General features: G+C 37.3%; 1 protein-coding gene across 1 annotated transcript in view; it reads left to right on the top strand.

Annotated features, from left to right (window-relative positions):
* The window catches only part of COL28A1 (collagen type XXVIII alpha 1 chain), a 197,267-nt gene extending 180,447 nt beyond the window's left edge, over nt 1–16,820 (top strand). The window contains exons 31-35 of the mRNA XM_056118311.1: nt 2,403–2,439; nt 3,966–4,514; nt 7,085–7,239; nt 14,659–14,839; nt 16,237–16,820. Of these exons, the coding sequence (XP_055974286.1) occupies nt 2,403–2,439; nt 3,966–4,514; nt 7,085–7,239; nt 14,659–14,839; nt 16,237–16,409 (1,095 nt within the window). The 3' untranslated portion in view covers nt 16,410–16,820. The remainder of the gene's footprint in view (nt 1–2,402; nt 2,440–3,965; nt 4,515–7,084; nt 7,240–14,658; nt 14,840–16,236) is intronic.
* The last annotated feature ends 2,303 nt before the right edge of the window (nt 16,821–19,123 follow it).

The following is a 19,123-nucleotide window of genomic DNA, read 5'->3' as shown; positions in this document are numbered from 1 at the left end:
CTTTCATGCCTGCAAAGCTGCAAAGAAATGAAAACTAAACTTTCATAGGCTAAGGCGTCTCGTATAGGACAGGTGGGATGGGATCCAGTGGGAAAAGTCTTCAGGAAATGACCTTGTTTTGCCCAAGATCTCATGTTAGTTCTCCTTCGAACTTTTGTAGGATGGGTAGCATTAAACTTCACTTCGGTGAAAACATACTAAGTTAAATAGAGAGCTTGAGGAATATGCCCAAAGTTATCTTATTAGCGATTGCAGAACCCTTATAAATAGAGTTGTATTGTCTGATACTAAATTCAGGCTGTTCCTCCCACCCATTAATGCTGTTCTGAAAAGGGCATATTCCTCTCCCACTCCCATCTTTTTAATCAAAAATATCCCCAAACTGCTATCAATTTCAGATTCCTTGCAGACTAACAAGCTCTTTTTTTGATAGGCAAGTCCTATTGATAGAGTTCAGTGTTTTAATCATTCATGCCAAATTACTCCTAGAGGCCTGTTTCTCCACCTGGTTCCATAAATAACAGCATTTAAAAAAAAAGTCTGTCCTCAGTCTTATCTTCCCTATCTTCTAACTCAGGAAGGGAGAGATATTGAATATTGGTATTGAGTGGGTAGGGGTGTATATTTGATTAACTTTATACCATAGTAAAATTGTATGGAGAATGAAGATCGTTTTCATATTATAAACATAGTATAGACTGTGTTTGATAGATGGGGAAGGGTCAGGTCGCACAGATTTTTAAAAAGCTGAGAACTTGTACACTCTGCAATCTCATATATCATCTACTATTTATCTGATTCAACAGTCAGTCGTATATTGACATCCCTATCATGTGTCCCTACATGAACTCCTTTCCTGAGCACCAGATTACATCCTATTCCCTACTAGACACGTCCAGCTGAATATACCACAGATGCATCAAATTCAGCTAGCCCCAAGCAGAGTTAGCCCCAAGCATGTTTTTCATTAGTCCTCCACAAATCCCTGTTCTCCTCTTCGCTGCCTTAGCAAGTATACTATCATTAACCACTCTCCTTCATCCTGTCTTCTAATTACTAAGTGAAACCCTTTTTTTTCCCTCTGAAATGCTTTTCCAAGTCACAGCTTTTTAAATCCCCGAGAGAAAAAATCTGTCACCCAAGTAAACCCAACTCAAAAATTTAAAGATAGAAAGTAAGCATGCAAAAGGTGAGATGATCACATATTTCTTAGAGAATAATGAAATACTAGAAGAACACTTGTATATAGGAAGTTATGATTCAATGTTTAATGTTTAATAAAAAACTGTAGCCATAAAACTTGGTATGAAATATTTTCTCTAGTAACAAAATGAAGCAAATATACACATTACTAGAGATATAATATGGGTACATACATATGTGCATTTCCCTTTAAAGACATACTTTAGTTTGAATTTATTAAACCCTTTCTAAATGGGGAAAGCATGTCAAGGCATTAAAAAAGATGACTGCTAATATCCTCATTTTACATAATTTCATTGATATTCTACTGGGATTTCCTTTTAAATGGCACTTTGAAATCACTGAATTGTATTCACTCTACAGTAATATAAATAAAGCAAAATTAAAATATCCTGAATTTTCCCCATATTTATCTTAAGCTATGTCATCAGCTACACATCTTTACCCCAATGCCATCATTATAATTTTTTTCTCTAAAAGTTTCCTTTCCATTAATTTTGATCTTAAGTTAGGTCCAGTGCTCTTTTCTGTTGAGAGTTTTCTGGACTTGTGTTTCTTTTATCTATTCAGTTCATCAGTCTGTTCAGTACCCTCTCAGTTCTTTGCAAAAACACTATTTAGAGAGGACATTCACAGATTTCCTTCTAGTACCCAACTCAGCTAAGGCCCTTCTGATAGAGCAAATGGGCTCAGGACATTGAGATGCATGAACATCTTTTGAACAGTCAGCAGGGAATATTAGGAAACTAGAGAGGGGTCTCAAATAGTGGGACCAGAAAAGAGGAGGTGATGCAAAACAATAGAGAATGAATTCTCTTCTCTGGTTCTTCTCTGGCTGCTCAGTACATGTGGTTAAACTATGTGACTGAATTCATGCTCTAAGACTTTGTGGCACATGACTTTGTGGGAAGAGCTCCATGTGTGTTGCCTCTTTTAACCAATACCACAGCCCTGAGATGCAGAGAATTGGGTCATCTCATACGTGATAGTCACGATATAAACTTCAAAAGTCTGAGCAACTGCTGTTTTATAACTCAAACACATTTTAGTCGTGATGTAATAGAACTGACCTTTGATCTTTATGCTATTTAGTAAGGGAGCAATGAAATGAAAGGGCTCAGTGTTGACGCTAATAAGACATAATTTTTATGAGTATAAGAAAAATACTATGGTTATAGATTAATATTTTTTTCTTCCAGAAAGAAGAAATTATCAAACTTATTTCAGAAATATGTGGTAAGATATGACAGAAAAAAAGATATTTTGAGGTACAAACCCAACTAAAGTCCTATGCTGGTGACAGTATCATATTTATCAAGGAGGGAAGCACAAGCCCATTTAAAAGTCGATGGGATACTGAAAAGAAGCAGTAAAGTTTATAAGAATCCTGTTTTAAGAAAAAGAAATAATCTTTTCAACATGGTTAAGAAGCATGAAGACATGACCTAGAGTCTGTGAGCAGTTAGGTTTTTTGTAAGCACAGTGATTATTTGTGCTTAGTGATATTTATCTGAGTTAGGGAAGCAATACACAAAAAGATAATATGACCTTAGGATCTACCTGATATTTCAGTGCTGCCTGGCTGATGATTATTGTCAGCATTTTTCCTGAAACAAGAAATCTCTGTGAGTACTCTTTTATGACTCAGCAGGAGCAGCTATTCTTATGTATGGTTAAAGGTTTTAATCTTTCACTCACAGATGTTTTATTTGATTTACCCATTGGCAATGCCCATACACAAATATTCATTTACATATAGGATACAGCTGAAGACTGAAGTACTAGCTTTCAGATTCAGATTAAATATAAATGGTAGATAATGTAAAGCAAATTTATAATTGTGAAAATATCTTAGGGAGAGGGATATATATGTAATCAGAAAGGCATAGGCAGGGATGCTGACTTTTGAAAAAAAAATTGGAGAGCACACCCAATAGTGCTCAGGAACTATACCTAGCTCAGTGTTTAGAGGACTCTGTAATCAAATTTAAGCATTCTGTGTGCAAAGCATGCATTATAGCCCTAAGGGAATGCTGGCTCTTGAGAGATACTTAAGGTATTAATTTGAGAAATTGGCATAAAGTGTTTATCATTTCCTTGAATTGTGTTGTGTGTGTGTGTGTGTGTGTGTGTGTGTTTGGTAACTTTGTCTTTTTTTTTCAATTGAATCATCATGAGATACCCAGTTGCAAGTTTGCTTAGTACTGGGTTTCAGTTGGGCTGGAGCGATAGCACAGCGGGTAGGGCGTTCGCCTTACAAGCGGCCAACATGGCCGACCCGAGTTCAATTCCTCCGCCCCTCTCAGAGAGCCCGGCAAGCTACCGAGAGTATTCGATATGCCAGACACAGTAACAACAAAGTCTCCAATGGAGACGTTACTGGGCCCGCTCGAGCAAATCGACGATCAATGGGAGGGCCTGGGTTTCAGTTATAAAATGTTCCAATACCTATCCAGCGACCAATGTACATTTCCCACCACCAATGTCCCCAGTTTCCCCCCACCCATTCTCTCACCAGTGCCCAGTAACACTGTCTTACCAAATAGGCAGAGACAGCAGAAGGGATGAGTGGTCAGTTGTGCTCACAGTCAGTCACAGAAAAGGATAGAGATAATCTAGGCCAGGGGTTTGTCCTTGTCCTTCTATCCCCTCAACTCACCCAACTGGAGTTGATCTGATCCCAATCAGTGATCTGATCCCAATCAGTGATGTTTGCATTTTCATTCCTGCAATATGCTTCTGTCTCAATCTTCATCTTTTAGGTTGTGGACCCAAATGCAAAGAGGTTCCATTAGAGCTAGTGTTTGTGGTTGACAGCTCAGAAAGTGTGGGGCCAGAGAATTTCCACATCATCAAGAATTTTGTGAAGATTCTGACTGATCAGGTAGCTCTGGACCTTGCTCGCATAGGCATAATCAACTATAGCCATAAAGTCGAGAATGTGGCTCACCTGACCCAGTTCTCCAACAAGGATGAATTCAAGCTGGCTGTGGACAACATGCAATACCTGGGGGAAGGCACCTACACAGCCACAGCACTTCGTGCAGCTAACCACATGTTCGAGGCTGCAAGACCAGGTGTAAAGAAGGTGGCCTTGGTCATCACTGATGGACAGACAGATAACCGTGATGCAAAGAATCTGTCTGATGTGGTCAAGAATGCCAGTCGCATTAATGTGGAAATATTTGTGATTGGGGTGGTAAAGAAAAATGATCCCAACTTTGAATTATTCCACAAAGAAATGAATCTGATTGCTACCGACCCAGATAGTAAACATGTTTATCTATTTGATGACTTCATTACACTGCAAGGTGAGACTTTCAGCTCCAAGTGAAAGGAATTCCTCTTGTTTTCTATCACAAATCACTGGCCAAAGATGGGTATCAGGAAGCTATTCAGTCTTATGCCAATATTAAATTATAACACATGAACTCTAGGAAGTAAAGAATAAAATTAGTATCATCCTGTTTATAGTATAGTATCCCTTGTCTTTGTTTATTTTTAATAAGTTCTGGGTTCAACTTGGAGTTGTTTGGGGTGTCTGTCAAAAATATAGATAAATGGGGCCATAATGATAGTACAACAGGTAGGGCATTTGCCTGGCCTGTACTCAACCTGGGTTTGATCCCCAGCATCCCATATGGTCCCCAAGCAGTGCCAGGAGTAATTCTGAGTGAATAAACAGTAGTAACTCTTGACCATCCTTGAGTGTGACAACACCCCCGCAAAAAAAAAGCCAAAAAAAAAAAGATAAATGAAAAAGAAATGATAGACTTTTGGTGTATTGCTAAAAGTAGTTAATGTTCAAAGTGTGAACTTATTTGAATAAAATACAGATTAAATTAGCAGCAAGGCAGAAATTAAGCACAGAATCAAAGCGAATTAAGCATGCTGAAGGAAAATGTGTTGGCACTCTGAAGAGGTGGGAAACACAGATAACTGGAGTTATTCTATTCCCTGTTCTTTTGAAAACAGATTATGAAGAATAAACCATTTGATGTCAGGAATTTATCTTGAATACATTTTAGATATTCCTCTTACAGCCAATTTTAATGGGTTGTCCTACGTTTATTTCTTTCATGTGGATGATAATATTCTCTATCCAATTGATGTGTGCTGTTTTCTATATAATGTGAAACATGCCAATTCTTTGCAAACTGATTATGCATTCTGCCAGGACCTGCATCTGGCAAGGCTGTGAAGTAAGGAAAATGTATGCTTAATATAATTGCAAATTTCAGTTTGGCTTCATTCTTCGTCCTCCAACCACCTGGGTGTGAAGCTTGACTTGGCTTGGCACAGGCCTGCTTGCCTCCTGCCATACCCAGCCTATTTTGGGTAGCAATTCAGCTGGTCCTAAACACAGCATTACCATGTTCAGAGCATTCCCACTTTCTTTTCCCCTTTTTCTTCAGAGCTTTCTGGCCTGGGATACCATTTCCTTAGTACCCCATGCTGGAAATTTTTAAAAATCTATTCAATATCACTGAATTGTTAATATGTTAGAATGATTAATACTATAGATTTTAAAGAAAAGTTATATTTCAATAAGAACTTTATTATCTCTTTTTGAAATTTATTCACTTACTATGATAACAGTGTTAATAGGAATGAATGTGCGCCAGAGTGATTGATTGTCCAGAGGGTAATCTCTTGTCTTGCATATGGGCAACCCAGGTTTGATCATCAGACACACACCGCCATCCCACCCCCACTCCAGCACTGCCAGGAGTGATTCCTGAGTGCAGATCCAGAAGTAGCTTACCTTGAGTATCACCAGGTGTGCCCACCCCCACCCCCCCAAAAAAAATTCAGTAATGTTATGTTGCTACAGCATACTTGCCACCAGAGTACAGGCATTCCTCTCACTCCATCACATCCCTCTGCATGCCTCTAGGCACCCTGTCAACTGTACCCCACCCCCATCACTGAGAAAACTCAACTGTATAGTTGGAATTTGGGGTTCTGTTATGGATGATCATTATTTGTCCTTTTACAATGTTTCTTTGACGTTTAATTTGTCCCCATTTTCTTATCTCTTTCCTTTGGGGACTCCAATAATTTGGATGTTGGTCCTATTAAAATTATCCCATCTCTCTCTGTTGTCTTAATTTCTTTTCATTCCTTTTCTTAATGAATACTTTCATGTATCTTTTACCAGCAGGAGGCCTTTGTCCAGCTTCCTGTTCAGGCCCCATGTAGGTTGACATACATTAGACTTTGTATGGGGTTTCAATTCTCCATTTCTTTCCCTTGGCCACTGTCCATGCCTCTTTGCCCCTATCCTATCCCTGGGGCCATTCCAAGTCTTAATGTTCTGGGGCTCCCATGTGAATACTTTCCCAGAGCTGTTTTCTGGTTACTCCAATGCACTTCCTCCATAGGGCCACATGTGGGATCCTGTGGTATTTTCTGTGTCTTGGACCTGATTCAGTCTCACAGTTACTGTTCTCCGTGGCCCAAATTCCAAGAACTTTAGCAATTTCCCAAATAATTTAATAACTTGTTCCAGACAGTCAGAAACACAGTTTTGGGCTGACTTGTCTTTTGCTATTCCTATAACCCGAGGTAAATGCTTATTCAACATATGGGTGAGGCTCACCCCTACATAGAATAACTCACAGCAGACAATTCAGATAGGCAAAGATTTAAGTCACTCTTATTCATTTGGAGTCATCACAGAGTAGTACATTTATTTTAAAAAAGGTTTTAAATGATCTCTTGCAAATGATCAAAAATAATGCTTTAATACTTAGTTCACCTAGCAGTGACTTTAAATGATATAAAACTGTTCAATTTAAGGAGAATTCAGAATTAAATTCTTTAAAGTTTTTAAATAATTTTTATTGCTCCTATCTCCCTTTTTTTTCTCTTTCAAAAGATACCCTGACACAAAAATTGTTTAGGAAAAACTGTGAGGATTTTGATTCCTACCTTTTTCAAGTTTTGGGTTCACCACTTCAACCTGGATTGGTGACTTCAGGGGGAGAACTCAGTGAACCTACTCCTGAGCCTCAGAAAGCAATGCCAGAATCTGTAAGTAATTGTTTTATTTAACTATATTTGGGAGCTTAAAATTCTGTATGTCTTACACAAAAGATCACCTTGCCCTGCACCCTCAAGAACTAGCTTAGGGGATCTGGGTAATGACTCAGTAGTTAAAGTGCCTGCCTTCCAAGCATGAGATCATGAACTTAATCCCCAGTGTCAGTACATGTATATGATTCTGCAGCTCTGTTCCTTGTAGATGGCAGCTCGTCTCTGATGACAAATGCTTCAGACTATGTCCTACATGAGTCAACCAAATATATGCAAGAACCACAGCTTAAAGGTTCAATCCTTGGAGAGCACCATAACTGAAAAATGTGTAAATATAATAACCAAGGATGTGTGCAATCCCTGGTCATCAAATACCACTATCAGAGGGAAAAGAAGGGGACAGAGAATTAGCTAAGGTTCATGTCAGTTCTTGAATATAAATATTAGTACTTTATCTCTAGATTTCTATTTCTAAGATAGCTTCTATTTCCTTTCACAGGGACTTCTGAGAATGAATATCAAATTTACAAATATTTCTATATCTTAGTATTATCATTTATTAAATATTGTAAATAATATTCTTATGTTACACCCTACCACCAGGTTGATTTATGAACACCAGAACAGATTAAAGCACCATATTTGAACAACCCATTTTTTATGCCAGTTTTTAAACTGGGATTCCATATGGGTTGTAGCACTTGTCTATACTTGGTTGTGTGCATCAGAGCTCACGTATATTCTTGTTTCAGCAACAGCACAGGGTATTGAAGTTAAGCCTCGTAAAGAGAAGGTAGGGGTTCTAACACAGAGTCATGTTCCAGAGCCCTGAGATGAGGACTTAAAGCATCTTTTAACTATGTGAATCCACTGCTCAATTTGTACTTATTCAAGCTTATTCAAAGCACACACAGGCTTACTCTGCCAGCTCTTTAAGTCATATTGGTGCTCACTTGGCTTTGACATCTTATGCTCTATATAAGAAGACTCTATATGCTCATGATACAAGGTGAATGCTTTGTTTAAATAATGTGTGCTTGACAGAACCTTCTCCTGAATGTTTAGAGACAATTACTGCTCTCAGGGTTTAGAACACTGAACCTTGCCAATCAGCTCACAAGCAATCGTTAAATTATTTTAGGTGAAATTTGGAAAGCTGTCTGTTATTACTGGTAAGTGCTATAATCTCTTAGCCCCCAATTTTTAACTCAAGCAGGTGTAGCCCAATACCTATCACATTTTTGGACATCATCTTGCAGACAGCTAAACAGCAGTCATAATTCTTCTCTGTGAGCTCAATGATGTCCCTGTATTATTCTTTCATGCGTGTTTTGTGATAATGATAGATCAATATGAGCAAGTCTAACAGTATTCTAGTTATTTGGCTAGACTAAGAACCAGAGAAAATTTCTGATCGACAATTGTACCAAGAACCAATCTTGAATGTTATTTATAGAAGTAGAGATGACAGAACTCACCAGACATCTGGAGCGATAGCACAGTGGTAGGGCGTTCGCCTTACAAGCGGCCAACATGGCCGACCCAAGTTCGATTCCTCTGCCCCTCTCAGAGAGCCCGGCAAGCTACCAAGAATATTCGATATGCCAGACACAGTAACAACAAAGTCTCCAATGGAGACGTTACTGGGCTCGCTTGAGCAAATCGACGATCTAAATACAATCTCTGAGATAGGCAATTCAAATAGGTCAACAGGATTATAGGTTGAAATCAACATGCACATCTATACTTCATGGTCTAGATCAGTGACCAATAAACTTTCTATAAAGGGCCATGTAGTAAATATAATTTTAGGTTGCAAGTACTTTGACTTCTGTTGTAATTACTTAATTTTCTTGAGTCAAAAAAGAAGCAATAGCTAATGATTAATTGAATAAACATGATTGTGTTCTTATAAAAAGAGACAAATACTTGTAATTGATGTATAAAGATTTGCTGATCCTGGTCTTTTCTGAGGATTTCTTCCAATTGATTTATCATTGACTTGCAATATTAGAGCATTTCAGGGTATTGTTTAATACCTTTTAAAGTTTCTAGGATTCATTACATCCATGATGCAAATTCCACTGCCATCCACAATCACAAACAGTTCTTTCCTCTTTCCCCTACCTACCTCCTTTACCAGAATTTTAAAGAAAACAACCAATAATAATGTGTATAGTCTGTCTCTTCTTTAGTATGAAATGTTACTGGGCTCTTGCCACTTATATGACTTATTATGTTGTGCCTCCCCTAGTCAATCCCTGTCCATTTCTATCTTCCAAAATAAGAACTCCAGTTTCATTAAACAAGGGCTACACAAACTGGCACTTCTCATGATCAAGAAGAGTAGACAGAATTTTGGAAAGGAAGCACAGTTTAGGAGGCTATTTCTGGAATAGAAAGAATGGGTTTTAATGATTGCATGAATGAGAGGGTAGGGAGAAGGGACTTGGGATGTTATATTTTAATCTGATCTAAAAGAAATATTCGAGACCTCAAAGTCATAAAACCTGACTTAAAGCTTCAATGTATCAACTAAATACTTAATATCCTCAACTTCTATGTTCACATTATCCCATTCTATTATTTTGGAGGTTGAAATTCACCTATGTAATGTGTTGCATGTCTTAATGACTATTTTAAAAATTTATACTGCATCTCACAATGAATGACACCTTAGAAATGTCACTTGACAGGTGCCTGACATTGGATAAATCTTTGACATTGGATGAATGCTCATTTGGATGAACACTTCTTTTATTACTTTTTAATCCCCATGAGATACATGTTACAAAGTTGTTCATGATTTTCAGTCATATAATGCTCCAACAACCTATCCCTTCACCAGTGCACTTTCCCTGCTACCAATATCCCCAGTTTCCCTCCCACCCAGCCCTATCTCCATCCTGTCCCCACAGCCTTCCTCTATCGCAGACACCTCAGATGCCTCTGTGTGTGTGTTTTGCAATACTGTTACTGAAAGGGTATCAAGCATATTACTTTACCTCCTTTCAGCACTCAGTTTTTGTCCAGAGTGATCATTTCCAACTATCATTGTCAGTGTCATAGTGATCCCTTCTCTATCCTAACTGCACTCCCCCCTCTCACTATGTAGCAAGCTTCCTACCCTGGATCAGTCCTCCTGATCCTTGTTTCTACTGTCTTTGGATTTTATTCACACACAGCAGTAGGGCGTTTGCCTTGCACACAGCGAATATGGCCGACCCACGTTCGATTCCTCTGCCCCTCTTGGAGAACCCGGCAAGCTACCGAGAGTATCTCGCCCGCAGGGCAGAGCCTGGCAAGCTACCCATGATGTATTCGATATGCCAAACACAGTAACAACAAGTCTCACAATGGAGATGTTACTGGGCTCGCTCGAGCAAATCCATGAACAACGGGAGGACCGTGACCGTGACTATTCCTTATATATGTATATCTATGTGTATATTTATATGCATGTCATACATATGCCGCAAATGGGTGCGATCACTCTATTTGTCACTCTCTGATTCATTTGACTCAGCATGAGTCTCTCCATGTCTACCCATTTATAAGCAAATTTTGTGAATTAATTTTCCTAACAGCTGTGTAGTGAGTGTTCTATTGTTTAGATGTACTACAATATCGTTATCCACTTATCTGCTCCTGGGCACTTGGGCTGTTACCAGTTTCTGGCTATTGAAAATACTGCTGCAGTGAATGTAAGAGTAGAGATGGCTTTTCTGCATTGTGTTTTTGTACCAGTAGGGTATATTCCCAGGAGTGGTATTGCTGGGTCATATGAGGAACGTCCATAGTATTTTACAGAAAAGTTGGACCAATTGCTATGCCCATCAGCAGTAAATGAGAGTCCCTTTCTCTGTGCATCCATGTCAGCACTGGTTTTCTTTTTGATGGGATCACACATTTCTTGAGGACTTCATTTCCTAATTTGTAAAATAATAGATGTTTATAAGAATGCTCTTCCTGTTCTAAAAGTGTATGACTACAATGGCCAAAAAAATTTACTGGGAAATGTCAGAATGGAGGGCATAATACTAATGTTGAGGAGATTTAAACAAAATAAAATCCCACAGGCAGTCAGAGGTGGCACAAGCTCAAGCTTGAGGTGTTTTTGATGATTCTCAGCGCCTTAAGTGCAAATAAAGTCCACTTGGGTACATGCTTAAGTGCTGGGAGTCTGGCAAAGAAGAGTTCTTACCTGCAAGGGTCAGTCAGGGCTAGATCCTGAGAAGCCAGACATCTTGAAGAAATTGGCCAAGGAGCTAGCTGGCAGAAGACCACAGCCAAATGGGAGAAATTTGGACCCATGCTGCTGGGAAACTCTAAGTCTGAACACATGGCTAATGCAGATGATCATTAGCATTCAGCCAGAGCAGACATGAACTCAGATTTGTAGAGCTTGGCTGTAATACTATGCAAGATTTTCGGTAGTGAATTACAAAGAAATATGTTTGAGCACTGGGAATGAAATAGTCTTTTGGAAATGTGTGGTGCCTGGTTAGTAATCCTCTTTTAGTACATAGATTCATGTTCCTTGGAAGCCGATCTCCATTTGTTTTATTTCTTTATAAAAGCTCTAGCCTGAGGATGAAAGGGAATGATAGCTACACATCTGGCAGCACAAAGCCACCCCACATACCAGGCGGGTCCTTCACAAGACCCAAGACTCTTTTCTTGTGTCTTGGAACTGAGTCCCGGCTTGGAGCAAGGACCATTGTCTCCTCCAAGGCAGGCCAGTGTGGGAGACCAGAGAAATGTGCCAAACTTATAGACAGACTTATATTTTTTATTTTATTATATTTATAGGTCAGGTATAGGGACCCACATTTCCTGGCCATGGCAAAAGAGTTGATTTTGAGAGCTTGATTCAGAATAGAAAGTGAAGCAGCATATAAGGAGGTTAGAAAAAGATGTGGTTAGTGGAAAGCAAGGTCAGAAATGTGTGGAGAAGACAGATTGCAACAGGAATGCATTAGCTCTGTTGGAGAGTTTTTCATTTAGTATACTGGAAATTATCTCCTTTTTCATCCATAATATATAATCATCAATTATATCTTTAAAAAGATAGTAGGATGAAAGCAATATTACAGAAGGTAGGGCATTTGCCTTGCATGCAGTTGACACAGGTTCAGCCCCCAGCATCCCATATTGCCCCCAAGCACAACCAGAGTAATTCCTGAGTGCAGAGCCAGGAGTAACCCCCGAGTACTGCGAGGAGTGTCCCAAAAAAACAAGAACAAGTAAAAACTTAGAAAACTAAATATTCAATATACATTTTCTTTTGTTAAAAACAAAGTTTATGAAAGGAGAAGAAAGGGAATATGGATGGTTAATTTCTCTGTAAACTGGGATTACTTATGATTTCTATTTTCCTTTTTTCAGATTTTCTAAATTTCTTTCAATAACAGTTTTGTTTTTGCAATTAAGAAAATAAAAATGGTCAACCATAACATTTATTCACATAGAATTTTTAAAATAATATTAAATCTTGTAGATATTTAATCTTGTAAAGACTAATTTTGAAATCTTGAAATAAGAATATTTTTAAATAACATTAAATTTTGTAGAGATTTAATCATGTTCTCATATGTAAGTAAAGGATAATTAAAGTCTTTCTAGAACCCGAAATTTATGATGCTGTAGAAACATTCAAGATTCACAAATGATTGAGAAAGAAAGCACACTTCAAAATTTATAAACGATAAAGAATTGCATATGAGGCCTTCAGACTTGAATGACATAAAGAAGTAAAGGCTGACTGAATCCTTTAAGGCAACTGTGCTATTTATGCTATCTCAAAGGAACATCTTTTTCTGGAAGACAGCATACCCTAGGTTTAACCCCGTTTATCTTGATTTTTAACATATTTCTCCCTCTAACTTAAATATATACAGGCAGAACAACAAAAATACTTATTTTCTGGAACATCATTCTTTAGACCTTTCTAGGAGCTAACCAAATATTTGGAAAAGTCCTCAATCATTTGGGACTTCAGATTTATAAAAATTGAGGTACTGAGAAAGTTTTCCTTTAGCCTTGAAATGCTCTGGTCCTATTTTTATTACAAATGTGCACATTAAGATTGGCATATATCTGGTAGGAATGAGGGATGAAATTGGGGACATTGGTGTTGGGAAATGTACACTGCTGAAGGAATGGGTGTTGGAACTTTATATGGCTGAAACACAGTCGTAAACAACTTTGAAACTGTGTATGTCAGTGTGATTCAATAATTAATAAATATTTCAAAACATTTTTTAAAAAGATTGTCATATGTACACAAATGGTCATTCTGAAAAAAGAGAAAACTGAAAAAAAAGCAACCTCAGTTACGTCTATCATACTAAAGTTGTATTTGGAGACTAGTGAAAAGTCATTACTGTATTTGAATTGCGTGTTCTTTAGAGGAAGCTAATAACCAGATCATTTTCAATGGAAATATTTGCTCTTATTTAAATGGCATTATTTTAATTACTATGAAAAGTATACAAACATGGGTAATACAATTGATTATCACTTCCCTGTGACGTCTGAGTGATACAAATGTACCAGTTCCAAGCAGGAGAATAGCTAGAGTTGGGACAGAACAGGTAATGATGACATTATTTTTAAGATTGAACACATTTTCTTCCTAGTTTCCTCACATTTTATAAGTTTAGATGGAATTCAGAAATTTTAACCCACAAAATCTTGGGTGGTTATAATTCTTTGTTCCCTAGGAAATGTTTCTTAGAACCTGAAGTATTTGGCATTCATTGGTTTCTAGTTGATAGGAAGGCAGACAAAAGATGTATTCAGGTGCAATTTAGGTAAATAAATAAATAAGAAGAAATTTTATTATGACTGTTTTAATTTTAGCTCTATTATTAAACCACCGTAATTCCAGTCCAAAATGGGTTTTATAGTTGGTACTTTGTGAATATATTAAGTCCTCTGGTGATTAGAAATGTAGAGGAAAAGGCCATGGAAAAAAAGCTTAAAGAAACTAATTGTTATTTTCCTCCCTTATACCAGTTACTAGAAAAAATGAAGAAAAACATCTCCCAACATCATTATATCTCATATTCTTCCTGACTCTCTCTCCCTAAAATACTCAAAATCTGGTGGTAGAAATGAGAGTATGTGTGTATAAATACACTTGCAACCACGTAAAGTGGAAGGGAAATCTACAACTTGGGTCTTCATGGTTGCTTGACATAGAAGAGGGGCATTATTTCCTGAGCTTAAATTTATATTGGAGAACTGGAGAAAAGTATCAATGGTGAACTGTTTGTTGAATGTTCCCAAAAGATAACTTACTCATGATTTGATACTCTCAGAAATCTAAAAATAAATTTGTGTGTGCCTCATGTTTGTGTGTCTGTGTTGTTGTTGTTGTTGTTGTTGTTGTTGAATGTCCCTGGAGTCCAGGACAAAGAGAACCAACCCACAGAGCTTACTTGGTCTGACAGCCTGGCTGCCACTTCTTCATCAGAGGGTGCAACAACTCGAGGACCACTACTCAACACCTCAAAAGATGAGAAAGAAGGTCTGGAAACCCAAACTCCAAGTCCCATTTTGATTATACAGTCAGAAAAATTGGTGCATAAAGGTAAAAAGCAGCTAGCAGTAAGTTACATATCTATTGGTGTATGGATTGAAGGAAGGATCTCAATCAGAGAGAACCTGTTAGGACTCTAAACAAAGAGGGGAAATTTTTTTTCACTTTATTATATGTAGAATTAGAAAATTGACTGGCTATGTAACAACCATAGTCAATAACAGATTTTCTATTCTTACAGAATAATAATTTGTTATAATTAGTTTTGATGAGTTAATAATTTAAAGGTTTTCAGAGAGAATTTATCTCATGTCTGCTACAATGCCCACAACTCCCTATAATCGTATATGTGGTCTTCATCCACGTTATCTATCTCCCAGAACAAAAGGCTTAGAAAACAGAGCCTATTTTGTTTTTCTGTGACTCATATCACATTGAAAGCACATCCCCATGGATTATGAAATAAAACAATAAGGAAAGGCCACGGAATTAAAAGGAACTTAATGAATGGTTTTATTGTGGCAGCGTTTTCTCTCTCTCGCTTCTCTCCTCTCTCTTGTTTTTTTCTTTTCTTTTAGAGTGTGTGTGTTTCTGAACTTTACTTATAAACTGACAACAGAAGGTCATGTTCTTACTGTCCTGCAAGAAATAATCTTTTAAAAACAAACTTTTATTTGATTCAAGGTAGTGCTTCATTTAATTTCATTTTTAACTTCAATAGATGTTTTTAATTGGACACAATTATAAGTAATTGTAGCAACGCTTTCTCTTGCAAGATCTGGCATGTTCAGGGTGTTGTGGCCGTAGAAGGGCTGGAGCGATAGCACAGCTGGTAGGGCGTTTGCTTTGCACGAAGCTGACCCGGGTTCGATTCCTCTGTCCCTCTCCAAGAGCCCGGCAAGCTACCAAGAATATCCCGCCCGCATGGCAGAGCCTGGCAAGCTCCCCATGGCGTATTCAATAAGCCAAAAACCGTAACAAGTCTCACAATGAAGACATTACCAGTGCTCACTGAAGCAAATCAATGAACAACAGGAGGACAGTGCTACAGAGCAGTGCTTTCTATGAACAAAATAGAAGGGAATGTATTCAGAAAGCCAAAAACAACTTCATTCACATATGAATTTGATGTATATAGAATAGAAAGCAAATGAATAGGTTCTCTCTAGTGTCAGCTAATCCCCACAAGACTGTTTAGCCAATTTGTTTGCCTTTAAGGAAATATGCATTTTAATGGTGACTTATCAATATAAAATGCCATTATGTTTTAAAAGGAATAAATATCTAATGGTGGAAGAAATATTATGCATTTTGGGGACTTTTTCATTTAGAACTTTATTTTCTCTTTTTTAGATTTTGTAAGAGTGTATGAAGAATAAATTCATGAAGATTTTGCTTTTTATATTGTCACTGAAAGAAAAAAATAACACGTTGTTTTCTCACCCTAGATCCTAGATGTTTGGAATCCCTGGATCCTGGAAATTGTGACAAATATGTTGTTCGATGGTACTATGATAAGGACGTCAATTCTTGTGCCCGTTTTTGGTTCAGTGGCTGTAATGGTTCAGGAAATAGATTCTACAGTAAAAAGGAATGTCAAGAAATCTGCATTCAAGGATGAGAAAGTAAATTTATTTGCAATGAATGATGTCTATCAATAATCTAAGACCCTCTATAACTTCAAATATTTACCCATTGTAAATAGCACCATATTTGAATACAAACAGTACTTATACTTGTAGACATAAGCTAATTCTTATAACTATCCACCATTACTCCCTACTTCCATCCCCCAGGATGGAGGGATTAATAGCTTTTTTAACAGGTGAAAAGCTGAAGGTTCTGAGAAGTTTAGTAATTTGTTGACTATCACCCAATTAAAAAGTGCAGAACTGGATTATGACCCAAGACTTTAGAACTTCAAGATATAGTCCTTTATGTGTGGGATATAGACTTCCTAAAAGAATATCAAATGTGCAAAGGCAATAGAAACAAAGAGCAGGAGAATTGGTATTCAGTAGGAAGTTTGCCACTGGGGAAGGAACGTGTGTGTGGTGGGGAAGGAGATTAGTTAGGGAAGGGAACTCTAGGACAACTATGGAGAGAAAATACACTGCCACAGAGGCAGACTGGGTGGCAGGAGGGAAACTGGGTACACTGGTGGAGGCTAAGGCACATTATATGCCTGAAACTCAACACATATTATCTTTGTAATTCAGTTATTTAATAAAAATTAAAAATAAATACAGACTCTACTTCCCAGCCTGTAATATAGTCTTAATTTTGGTTGCTTCCTATTTTGCATGTTACAGATTAATCTCCTACCCCAGACCTCCCTGTATTCTCCCTGGTCCTCTACTTTCCCCCCATCTATTTAATCCCCCCAAATCCCGTCATAGCACTGTCAGTAGCAAAAGGAAGGCCATGGGAAAAGGCTTTGTTTGGGAAATTAGGAATTAAAGGTGATAGGTGTGTTTTGCATAAGAGCTGGCAAGACAAGAAAGATAACCTGCTTGGAAGAGACCCAGCAAGATATAATAGTTCTAAGACAGAGAATTAGGATCAAAATGGAATGGTGAAAGTAGCTAGATCCCTCCCCCCGCGCGCACATACACACACACATTCTTTCCTTTTCTATTGCTGTTGTGATAACTGGGAGTCATATATTTGCTTACAGTGTTCCCACACTTGAATATGATGTTGGAATTGTATTTGGCAGGTAGGACATGTCAGGGAGCAAAATCCTAATCTCATGCCTGAAAGGCAGGTACTCTACTAATGAGCTGTCCTGGTCTCCCAAGGATAGTTAGATGTGTATCTTACTTGCCATAAAAGTGATCAGCCAATCAGAATTAAAATTATTGAACTGAAATTGATTAGTAACTGTTACTCCCTACTTCTCCAGCATGTTTGGTAACAAATTCTTTATGTCTAAACTAAATATGTAAAAGAAAAATTGTAATTTTAACATCTTCCTTTAAAATGTGTAAATGAAGTGCTTTCCATTTTTGTATCATCTGTATCCTAAATTTGGATGTGAAAGTTCTTTTTTAAAACTTTATCAAGTTGCTCTTCTCTCTTCATCTTCTCTCTCTCATATTTCCTAAATAAAATGATTCTACTTCACTAAAAAAATTAATGAAATACATAAAAGGAGCTTTGAATTTTATGGGATGGAATGGGAAGGTGAATAGTATATTTTAAAGAACAGAAAAGTGATCCAGAAACAAATTATGATCCATCAGTGAAATAGATAATTGACTGTGATTTTATAACATCCTGTGATGTCAAATTTGAGGAGACCATTAGACCATTAGCTGAGTTTTTGTATAGATCATCTCATGGCACACTTTCTTTCAGATTTGTGGCGCTTGCTCAAGTTTTGCAGTGCAAAAAAGAACAGTCAAGGAAGGGGATGATGGAAGAACTGCAAATTGTAGCAAAATATAATTTTAAAGAGTTTAGGTAATTTAAATTAAGTTATACTTGATACAAACTAGTGCTTCATTTAATTTTAAAATAAAAGCAATATTCCTATAAACTTAAAAACTGGGTAATAAGATGCTAATAGGATTAACCCAGTGAACATATCACACAGAAAATGAACCCAAAACAAGCAATTCTATTTCAGGTTTCCTGTATGCTTCATCAAAATTCAAGTCGCCTCTTCCCTGGCAGAGAAGTGCTATCTTGAACTTTCTGTGTGTGATTTTAGTTTATTTTTGGATTTTATATGTAATTTTATGTATAAAAGCAATATATCTCTAAATAATTCATATTAGTCTTCTATAATTTGTTTTTTATTCAGTACTACAATTAATCCTTGCATTTTTACCTTATCTAAATGTATTTCTACTTTTTTTTTGCTTATTTTGTTTTTTTTGGGGGGGGTCACACCTAGCAATGCTCATGGGTTACTCCTGGCTCTTCACTCAGGAATTACTTCTGGTGTTGCTGGGGGACAATATGGAATGCCAGGGATCGAACCTGGGCCCGTCGCGTGCAAGGCAAACGCCCTACCCACGGTACTATCACTCTGGCCCCCTCTAAATGTACTTCTAAATAACATTATTTAGTTTTTTTGAATTTCAACAAATTTGTTTCATAATATGAAATTTTTGGCACTTGCTATGTTATTGCATTAGAATTCATATGTATTCATTTATTTTTACAATTGTATACTATTTGTGTCACTATATCACAATGCATTTAACCAGTGACTTGTCCATAACCATTAAATTATTTGTGTTTAACTTGTTTCACATTCCATCAGCTTTGCTATAAGTTCTTTCATAAATAATTTTAGGTACAAAATTCAGTGAGGAGTGGGTTTTT

The sequence above is a fragment of the Sorex fumeus genome, unplaced genomic scaffold, assembly GCF_029834395.1.
Source record: "Sorex fumeus unplaced genomic scaffold, SorFum_2.1 ptg000037l, whole genome shotgun sequence".
Classification (NCBI taxonomy): domain Eukaryota; kingdom Metazoa; phylum Chordata; class Mammalia; order Eulipotyphla; family Soricidae; genus Sorex; species Sorex fumeus.
This window is presented reverse-complemented; position numbering and strand designations above follow the sequence as displayed.